At 38.5% G+C, this 10,844-nt stretch overlaps 1 protein-coding gene across 1 annotated transcript; it reads left to right on the top strand.

The window, feature by feature from the left end:
• The first annotated feature begins 420 nt into the window (after positions 1 to 420).
• Positions 421 to 9,968, top strand: LOC149812372 (65-kDa microtubule-associated protein 6-like). The gene is made up of 12 exons (XM_089993587.1): positions 421 to 459; positions 1,338 to 1,541; positions 7,254 to 7,508; positions 7,756 to 7,971; positions 8,049 to 8,204; positions 8,294 to 8,453; positions 8,535 to 8,686; positions 8,831 to 8,918; positions 9,056 to 9,129; positions 9,204 to 9,278; positions 9,366 to 9,718; positions 9,870 to 9,968. The coding sequence occupies exons 1-11, from the start codon at positions 421 to 423 to the stop codon at positions 9,699 to 9,701; spliced, it is 1,755 nt and encodes a 584-aa protein (XP_089849713.1). The 3' UTR covers positions 9,702 to 9,718; positions 9,870 to 9,968.
• The last annotated feature ends 876 nt before the right edge of the window (positions 9,969 to 10,844 follow it).

Raw genomic sequence — 10,844 nt, 5'->3', positions numbered from 1 at the left:
GAGAATGCAAAGGTGTATTTTTTTTTGACTTCATATCCCTTCTAGTTACTTTTAGAAAAAATGGGTTTTTGTAGATCCCTGAGATCTCCCCCAGGGAATATTTTATTTCCTTTTTGCGTTTTTGTCTTCCGCTTTCTATTGCTTGCTTTGATGAGTGAAGAGAGTCCCACTGTGGGTTTTTTTTTCCTGCATCCTTGTGACCTATAATTTTGCTTCTGTTTTCCTTTTTTTTTGCTTCTTCTTGGTACTCCCTGTTTCTGCTTTTTGGTTGTTTGAAGAGTGGGGTTTTGGCGGGGTTTAAAGGGTTTATTGTTTCCTTCTGTTCTGGGGTTTCTTTTTGCTGGAAGTCTCACGAGGTGTAGGTTTCTGTAGAGGGGAGAAGAAGGAGGGTGGGTGGACTCAGAAAGGATGAGTGTACGTATGGATACGAGTTGTGGGGTCTTGCTGAGAGAACTTCAGGTTTGCTCTCTGCTTTTTATTTTTTTTCTCTTTTTTACAGCTTCTGTGATTCGGTGTCTGTCAGATTGGGCTGATAGAAAAATTGTGGTGGTGTAGTGTAAAAAAGACATACCCATTTTGGTTCTTGGCTTTACGGTTTGCATGTGGTGCACTGCCATTTTTTTTGTTTATTTCTCCTATTTTTTGGACAAGAAGAAACGCGTTTCATCCGAATGAGAAATTTGGCTGTCTTTTTTCATGCATGGAAGTTTGATAAACTGCCAATCTCTTGCTTGTTTTTTCCTCAATGCCATTTTTTTGTTTTCTTCTCCTCTTTTTTGGCAAGAATATGTGGGTTTTCCGTGAATAAGTTTTTGGGTGTCTTTTCTCATGAATGGGAGTTTTATTTTTTCTTGAATAGAATATGTTGGTTTTTTATTTGAGGTTTTAGTTTATGAAATATCATGCAAAGAAAAGAAGGTGGGTTTTGTGTTTAGCGCTGTCTAGACTTGTACTTGTACCATTTTTGTTTTTGTTGTTATGATTTTTGGACAAAAACGTAAATGCAAGTGCCTTACTATAGAATAGTTCCATTTGGTGAAATGGGTGGATTCACACTATCTGATGTTTCTTTTTCAAGCAAGTTCTAGTGGATTTTTGTAAGCGTTATGGTGGAACTTATCGCTCATAGAATAGGTTCGTTTGGTGAAATGTGTGGCTTCTCTTCGTATGTTGTTTTATGCTAGTTTTAGGTGTCTTTGTGTCTTTGGTTGTGGAAGAACCGGACTCGTTTGGTATGGACATTGTTGAGCAAATTATTTTCAGCCATTTGAGTTAATTGTTGTTGCAAGAGGAACTTGTCTTTGCTCATTCAAATGCGCTGGTGTTGCATTGAACAGCATATATGGGACGAGATGGGCGAAAGCAAAGCAGAGAAGGACCAAATGTTGTTGGATCTGGAGAGGGAATGTTTAGAAGTGTACCGAAGGAAGGTTGCCGAGGCAAGCAATGCTAAGGCACGACTGCATCAGTCCCTGGCAGCCAAAGAAGCTGAGCATGCAGCTCTTGTGTCTGCAATTGGGGATCTAAACCTTCATTCTCTGGTGAGGGCTTAATTTCCCATGAATCACTTTTTGCGTCATTTATGTTTTCATCCTATGGTTTCAGCTATTGAAACATCACACTGGATCACTCTGTGTCTTATGTGGTTACTTTTGCTTAATTCTTGAGTCATGGCCAAGCTCTTAATTTTCACTCTTCTAATTTAGAAAGCTGATCAAGTTTTTTAGTTTTCTATAACATTAATCCTAGAATGTCTCGAGAAAAAAAAAAAAAATATATATATATATATATATATATATATATATATATATATATATATATATATATATATATATAGTAACCCGTATCCTTAGTTGTCAAAGGCGGCGCCTAGGCCCAGCCCCACCGCCTGGGCAACCAGGTCTGGCCGGTGGGGCCTATATTGCTGCCTAGGCTTTTTTTATTTTTATTTTTGAAGACATCATTTGTTTTCTTCTTGGAGGAGAAGAAGAAGAAAGAGAAGACAATATACATGTTTCTTATTATATTTTTTGTGTTTTTTATTTTTTATTTTGGGTACCGCCTAGGCCCCGCCTAGGCCTTTTTAGGGTCTCACCGCCTAGGATCCGCCTAGTGCCCTTGAAAACTAAGCCCGTATCATCAAACGGGAAAGTGTCTGACACAAATCAAACATTTTTTTTGTCTTTTTTCGGTTTTTAGGAGCGGTTGCATCTTTTTTTAATTTTTTTTTATGCTCATCCGACCTCGCTGGACACCTCAGGCGTCCGGCGATACAATGTTTTGTATATAAATATATGTTGGTACATCATAAAGCATGCTGGTCTCTGTTTTGGGAGCCTGTCGTTGGAGGAGTTGGGATGTAATCGAGGAGTTATATGATCTAGCACTGAATATGGGTAATTGGCTGACGTTTGGGAGAAGGAGTTGGTGGGAGGTGAGATTTTCGGCTGGGAATCAGCCAACTCCAACTCCTCCAAAATACCCATTTGAACTCCTCTTAAAAAGAGGAAGTATTTGCAACTCCTTGAATCACAAGGATTCCGGTGGGTTCCTTAATTTGTGATGCTTCAAATTTTTTACCCCATTTACCTCAATAAATCCTACATTCACCTATTTTACCTCAGTATTAACTGCAATAATGATGCAGTTAAGAGGCTAACAATTAAGGGTGGGCAATGAGCCGACCCAGCTCGCTAATGCACCGGACCAACTGGGCTGTTGACCACCCCAGTCAAAGCCTGACCCATAAATTGATGGCCTGGGCCAACAGCCTGCTTTGGGCTGGCCCGTTGGGAATACCTTGGCCCACGCCCGTTATGCTCGTGGGCCTAATTGAGTCGGGTCGGGCTTGTTATATTATATATAAAATATATATTGTTATGTTATATATACATAGCATATATGTATATATATTATGTGTATGTATATACACATAATATATTTGTATACATAATATATGTGCATACATAATATATATATATATATATATATATGTGTGTGTGTGTGTGTGTGTTATAGAAAATATATTTACATACGGACGAGCCGGGCCACAGCCCAGCCCTTTTCGGGCTGAGCTTAGGCCTAATTTATAAGCCCTAGCCTGGCCCAAATACCATGTTACTGGTTCCCAAACATGGTGAGGAATTAGTAGTAGTTGAAAGCCTGAATCCTTGAAGGAGTTGTTTATGCTTCCAAACAAAAGAGGGAGTCATAACTCCTCCCAAATCCATTTCCCTTGAATTCCAATTGTTCTACTCCCCCCCCCCCCCCCCCCCCCCCCCCCCCCCCCCCGATTCCTTGCAACTCCCTCCAACACAGCTTCCCAAACAGAGCCTCATTGAATGTGGATAGTTGGTTCTTTATGTGTCAGCAATCTGTGTTGTGTTTACTTGAAAATTGACTTTTGACTATCAAGCCTATTTTATTTTAGTAAAAGTTGAAAAATTCATGTAACATCCCAGAGGAGGTGGGGCATATGGAAAATGTTTTAGAAAGTTAATAAAAAGTATAGTAACAATTACAGTTAAACTATAAAAAGATCTTCAGGAATGGGGCTGTCCCTTGGTTTTCCTAAAGTAAAAGAATAGGTCAAATAGGTCGTTTGATATAGATCTGTTATCTATCTGACACTTCTTTCCCTGTATGGATTAGCAGTCAAGTGAGGCTAAAACGTGATCAGTTGGTCGAGCCACACTACGTCCTTCAGTTTGACTTGGTCAGTTGGTCGGGCCCATTACATTCAATTTGTAGCATATCTCCTCAACTAGCTTTACCCATTGTCATATTGGACATGTATATCTCTTTTTCTCCTGCTGGAACTTATTTCAGTGTAAACTTGAACTTTGTTTCTTATATTGGTCAATCCCACAATTTAGAGATTATGGGCTTAAAACTTTAAACATTAAATATTAAATTAATAAAGGATTTAACTGTTACCATGAGGTATCTAATCAAAAGGTTAAATAAGTCGGTGGAAATAGATACTCTATTGGTTGTTAAAGGTCCTTCAGGATATCCTGCATTGTCTGGATGAATAGCCTCAAACAGGGCTGTGGACTATCTGGACTTGGTCAATTGTGCAGTTGACTTGGTCTTTATAGCTTATAGGGTAATTTAATTTCCTGGTCATTTCTTATGTAACTGATCTGCCTTCTCTAGTTTCCTTCAAGTTTATACAGGAAAATGATTGTAGAAGATAAGTGATCTACTTATATAGATAGCTTTTGTTTTTACTTCAATTTGGACCAGAGTTACCAGTCGAGGAAGCGGGAGCGGGAAGCGAGGCACTTTCAAAAATTTAGGAAGCGGGGAAGCGTGTGACCACTTAGAAGAAAATTCCGAACCGTCTCAGAAGCAACCTAGGAAGCGAACCGGAAGCGAGGGGGAAGCGAAAAAATGAAAAAATGGGAGAAGCGTGGGGGAAGCGCGCTTCCCAAAAAAGGGGGACGCTTCGGAAGCGCGACGTTTCGCGCTTCCCCTTTTACCTAGGCGCTTCCGGTAACTCTGATCTGGACTAGGGGTCTGAACTCCATTAAAGAACTCTCAATGTTGTTTGACAATGATTTCCATTTGTAGAGGTTGAGACTTTGTGAAAATCACGATAGGCCAATATGTTTAAAATCATTGTCATGGTAGTGCATTGAACAATTCATACAATTGGTGGATGCTTGAGAATTAGAAAGTAGCGAAGGTTGACATCAGTGGCATGCCAACTTCAAAAGGCATGGATTGTGTTCCATTGGTGGTATATATCTCCAAAGTAAAGAGACAATGTTATACTTTGGGGTTGCGTGTATTCTAAGTTTGGGCATAATCTAAATTTGTCCAGGAAAATTCAATAATTAATGCAGTTTTAAGCAGTTATCGGAAGCTTCATAGATAGGTGGGAAGCACACTTTTCAGAAACTCGTTTCGGAAGCGCGAAACTCCTTGCTTTCGAAACTTGATAGGAATCTTGATTCTCCTATGCTTCTATACTTCCCATACGTTCCTTCCCTATTTCCTTACATGATTCCTATGCGCTTCTCTCACGCTTCTTTTCATGTTTTTCATGTGCTTTCTTTCATGCTTGGCAGTACTAGAGTTACCGAAAGCTTCATAGATAGGTGTGAAGGACGCTTTATGGAAACTCGTTCCGGAAGCGCGAAACTCCTCTCTTCCAAAACTTGATAGGAATCTCAATTCTCCTATGCTTCCCACGTTTCTTCCTTGTTTTCCTACGTGATTCCTATGCACTTCTCTCACACTTTCTTCATGTTTTCCATGTGCTTTCCTTTCACGCTTCCCAGACACTTCTCATATACTTTCTTTAAATTGACAACTATCATTTTTAGATTTTGAGAAGAATTCAATTCTTACACTACAAAAATCACAAAATATAAGAATAGTCATTTTATTTTAATTTTTATTCCCTTCTCCTTTGATTAATAATTTGCTTCCTACCTATGTCAAATTAGGTGCGGATACGGGTACGGGTGCGGCGATGCGGCACTTTAAAAAAACTTGGGTGCGGGGAGGGTATATATATAATTTTTAATAGTTTCAAGTTAACATTTATGAAATAAAAATAATGATCATATCATCAATTCATCATGCAATAAATCAAATTAACAATCCATTCATCATGCATAAATTCACCATTTTTGTCCTTAAAACAAACAAAATAAATTTTTTATTAAAATGAAATTTATAAAAAAACTGGCCGAACTTATAACCCAACCTAGGCCTGCTGGGTTCGACCCTTGCCGCCAACGAGGGGAGGAGGAAGGAAGAGAATGAAGAAGAAAGAGAGGCAAAGGACGAAGAAGGAATAAGAAGAAAGAGAGGAGGCAGCGAAGGAAGAAGAAAAATAAAGGGGAGAGAGAGAGAGAGAGAGAGAGAGAGAGAGAGAGAGAGAGAGAGAGAGAGAGAGAGAGAGAGAGAGAGAGAGACTTACCATTGTCGCCTCTACCATCGGAAGAGGAGAGGAGGAGTCGTGCCCTAAACACCCCCTGCCCGCTAATTTTTTTTAAAGGTGGACCAAAATGGAGTCGGTCAAAGTTGATTGAGACCATTTTGGACACATATAACTCTGGCTGCTGGTTGACCGCACCCAGAGTTTATTGACTGCACCTATGTCGTGTCATGGCTGGTGCAGCGGGCTCTGTGGCGAGTCCCTGTGACATGGCTTCCCACTCGATCCCATATCACTTCTTATTTTTTTATTCCTATTTTGCTTTTAAATTGATTCCTCGCTTCCCACTTTCCGCTTATAAATTTTAAAATATCTCACCTGTCGCTTCCGCTTCTCGTTTTGTTTCCCACTTCCACTTCATAATCTGGTAACCTCGGTTTTAAGTGTCTTGTGCTAACAATGCCTGAGGTTTCACAGAGCAACACGAGTCCATGACAGTTTAAGCACTTATATATATATATATATATATATATATATATATATATATATATATATATATATATATATATATTAATGCACAAGCCATTTTGATCTGGGCCTCTAAGTGATTTTTTAGTAAAAGCTGAACCCAGTTATGATTTTTATCATTGAAAAATCAGTAATTTGATCTGTCATATCATTGGGCATGCCAATGAGCTGAGATGAGCTGACTTTTATGTTGTTCAGGCTTGTTTTGTTAAGAAATACTTAGCTCAAGCTTTCTCAAACCTGGACAGCCATATTTGAACTTGGTTTGATTTTATTCATGGCCACTTTTGAGCTCTGTTTTTAGCTTAGATAACAGAAAATCTTGCATAACGTTTTTGGCACTTCTAAGATATACTGTTATAAAATTATAGTTGAAAGAATAACAATTCAAACATACAATAGCATTCACCAAAACAAACCAAGGAGGCTATTCCTGGTTTATAATGCTGGTTTTACAGCCTAGACAAGTTCACAAGCAAATGAAGGAACAACAGGTAATTAAAAATCAAAACTTGTAGCATTTGTGTCTATAATGTAAATTGAGGTTTTGGATTTTAGAAAATATAAGCCAAGCCTTGGTGTTGCTTTAGCTTAGCTTGATTACTTACTAAACTTACAATAAAACCTTAAGCTTACTTACTGAACTTATAATGACACCTTGAGCTTGGATTGTTAGGTTAAAAGGCCCAAGTTAAAATGAGCATTTAGCCAGCTGAGTTCAGGTTGAGCTCAAGTGACTTGACTTGATGATTACCTCTACTTATCATGTAAAGAGACGAGCAACAAAATAGTATGGAAATTAATTTCTTTTCCTGTCTTTTATATATCACAGCCAGAGAGAAGGCCATCCTCATTGAAGGAGCAACTTGAGTTGGTTACACCCTTACTAGAAGATTTGCGGGTGAAAAAAGAAGAGCGTGCCAGACAATTTGCAGATATAAAGGCACATATTGAAAAAATTAGTGGAGAGTTATCTGGTTATGCAAAGCCAAATGACAACAATCCAGTTAATGTGGAGGAACATGACTTATCACTAAGAAAGCTGAATGAATATCAAACACATCTTCAATCTTTGCAGAAGGAGAAGGTAAGACAATTTCTATAGGCTATGCGCATACCTTTTGTACCTGCATATTTTGTTCTTGTCTGTTAAATACCTGTATTCAGCTTTCACAGAATTTGTTTGAAATATTTAAAAAGAGCATTTTGATGCTTCTTAAACCATTCAGAAAAAGTTCCTACATGTCGATTGTCTATCAGTTCTAAAACCCTAAAATAATTAGATGCTGCTACACATCTGAAGTTGTTCTTCCTGTGCTTTGTGCTCTTCCCAGTCAGATCGTCTTCATAAAGTTCTTGAATACGTGAATGAGGTACATGGCCTCTGTGCTTTGCTTGGGTTGGACTTTGGAGATACTGTCAGTGAGGTGCACCCAAGCCTGCATGAGACAGGTAATGCACAATGCAAGAACATCAGCAATGACACGTTGGTGGGTCTTTCTCAATCAATTGAGAAGCTGAAAACAGAAAAGAAAGCACGCATTCAGAAGGTAATCACAATTCTATCAGTCTGCATGTGTTTTTTTTCAAAAGCAAAAGTAGTTATTACGGGTTTGGGGCTATTTAGTTGAAAGACATTGTGTCATCTCTATTTGAATTGTGGAACTTGATGGACACACCCGAGGAGGAAAGGAAGCCTTTTTGTAGGATCATGGACATCCTTGGATCATCAGAAGGTGATTTCACAGATCCTGGTATTCTTTCAGTTGAGATAATTAAGCAGGTTAGTTTAGTTCCTGTTTTTCACATACCTGGGTTTTTATCAAATGCCTCACACTTTTACTCATTAATTCATTTCCATCATTCAAATAGGCGACAGAAGAAGTTGAAAGATTAAGCAAATTGAAATCTGGTAGAATGAAAGAACTGGTTCTCAAGAGGAGGTTAGAGCTGGAGGAAATATGCAGAAAGGCACATCTTGAGCCAGATATGAGCACAGCTCCTGAGAAATCCATTGCCTTGATAGATTCAGGTCTTGATCTATTCCTCCTTATAAAGGTGATTTGTTAAAACATTCTACCATCAAGATAACTGTATTGGCACTCTCCTTCAGCCATCATTGACCCATCGGAATTACTTGCAAATATTGAGGCTCAAATCGCAAGAGCAAAAGAAGATGCTTTGAGCAGGAAGGAAATAATGGACAGGATAGACAAATGGATTGCTGCCTGTGAACAAGAAAAATGGCTTGAAGACTATGACCAAGTGAGTCCTTGGGCTTATCTTTGATCATATAGTAGATGTTAGATTTAGTAAAATGAAGTTTGTTTAGTGCCTTTTAGCTCGTGCAATTTATCATTTGATTGTTGATTGGAACCATCCTTTTGTGTGACAAACTATGAATTTTAGGATGAGAACAAGTACAGTGCAGGAAGAGGTGCCCATATAAATCTTAAACGTGCTGAAAAAGCTAGAATAACTGTCACCAAGATTCCTGGTAGATCTCTTTCATATTCTTTGTTTTTGTCTTTTATTGAACATACTGAACGCCCATTTCATGAGTTCTTACAGAGATATATCCTTTGCAAAGAAAAGAAAAAAAATCTTATGGCGATATCTTTGGGTTGTTTACAGCTATGGTGGATAATCTAAGGAATCGTACACGTGCATGGGAAGAAGAAAGGAATGCACATTTTCTGTATGATGGGGTGAGCTTTCCAGTCATTAGGTATATCATGAAAGTTTCTAATTTAGTTCTAATTGCTTCATTCCATGTTTAAAGGTTCGTTTGGCATCCATCTTAGAGGATTACATCATCACCAGGCAACAGAAGGAGGAAGAAAGGAAGCGATATCGGGTTTGTTTATGTTCAAAGCAAATTCAAGTGGCCCATCTCATTCAATAGTAGTTTCAATGAACTTATGTAGATTTTTGGCGCTTGCAGGATCAGAAGAAAATACAGGACCTTCTTCTTGCAGAGAAGGAAGCCATATATGGGTCCAAACCTAGCCCAAAAAGAACTAATAGCTACAAGAAGCCAAATGGTATCCGTTCAAATGGGTCCTCAACCCCGACCCCTCGCCGCCTCTCTGTTGGCAGTGCCACCCCAGAGCTCCTGACCCCACGTTCTCATTTTGGGCGCCATAATGGGTTCTTCAGAGAGACACGGAGAATGACAGCCACACCATTGAATTTTGTAGCACTAATGAAAGAAGATACAATGTCAGTGGCGTCCATGTGTGCTTCTGAATCAGTATCACCTCCTTCCAGTTGTAGTTGAGTTTTTCCCCAGATAAGGTATGCAGCACTACATTTCCCTTTTTTGTTGGTTAAATTTTTAATCACGAATCAATCTTTATAATCATTATCTACTAAATTCTAAAATGGTCTAGCTTTAGGGTCACAAAATTTGGTTAAAATTTATGCTTTTCCTTTGAACTGACTCCAGGACCGAGGGATGCTGCTTCAGACAGTTTGAATTCATAATGGGTTGAACGATCAAACTTTGTGCTGGAGAATGTAAACTAGATTCAGAGGGCGGAGTGTATTCTAGAAGGCTGGTAATTAATCATGATATGCAATTGAAAGTTAAAAGTGGACAATCAGTGTTACACTAATGTTTAGAACTAAGTAGAATATATAGGGTGCTGCTGACATGGAGGACCAAAATTCTAATCCTATTAGCCTGACTTGGTCTAGCTGTATGATTTGGTGTAGCTTTGTGAAGTCAAAAGGAGCTAACTAGCTTATTGTTTTGTATGCAAGACGTGTAAATATCATTTGAATTGGAGTATGCTAGTGCATGTAGGCTTTGACTGTTATTGCTGTTGGGTTAAACCTCGATCATTGAAGTTTTTCTTGGTATTGCTCCATTTTGTCTTCCTAATTTCTGTCTTTTGAGTCGATTTTGTATGACTCTTTATTACATTGCTTTGTATGTTCATTGCTGTTGTATATCTAGTAAGCCTCTTTATGATCACAATTTGCTACACGCATTTACTCATGCACACATGCAAGGATTACAGCTAAGCCTTTCTATTGTTCTCATAAGCTCTACTGTGTAGGATTCAACGGCATCTTTTTGCTTCATTTGAGAAAAAATTGATTGCTTTTTCTTCATTTACAATGCGTTTTTTCTAAGTTTTGTCTGATAATAAATTTTTTTTGTAGTGGACAATCAACAAGGTGATTATCCCACTGTACCTTTAAGAGTTGCAAATGGATAGTTTTGGTCAGATCAATTTAGGCACATTTTACACACAAATCACTATCCAACATGTTGAACACTATAAACAGGTTATAGTAAATCAACATGTTAAGGACCGATCGTTTCCAGCGTACATATTCATTAGTAGTACCCGCAGATCCCAATTCAATTCTTTTTATCTGCAACTACGCAAATAGTAGTTCGCTTTATGAAGCT

The sequence above is a fragment of the Nuphar pumila genome, chromosome 17 (assembly GCF_984573655.1).
Source record: "Nuphar pumila chromosome 17, dmNupPumi1.hap1.1, whole genome shotgun sequence".
NCBI classification, from domain to species: domain Eukaryota; kingdom Viridiplantae; phylum Streptophyta; class Magnoliopsida; order Nymphaeales; family Nymphaeaceae; genus Nuphar; species Nuphar pumila.
This window is presented reverse-complemented; position numbering and strand designations above follow the sequence as displayed.

Excerpts from the sequence above, each read along its gene's own strand:
- LOC149812372 (XM_089993587.1), top strand. The coding sequence starts at position 421 with ATGGATACGAGTTGTGGGGTCTTGCTGAGAGAACTTCAG. Across the intron at positions 8,454-8,534 it reads CATTGCCTTGATAGATTCAG|CCATCATTGACCCATCGGAA; the intron begins GTCTTGATCTAT and ends ACTCTCCTTCAG. Across the intron at positions 8,687-8,830 it reads GGCTTGAAGACTATGACCAA|GATGAGAACAAGTACAGTGC; the intron begins GTGAGTCCTTGG and ends TATGAATTTTAG.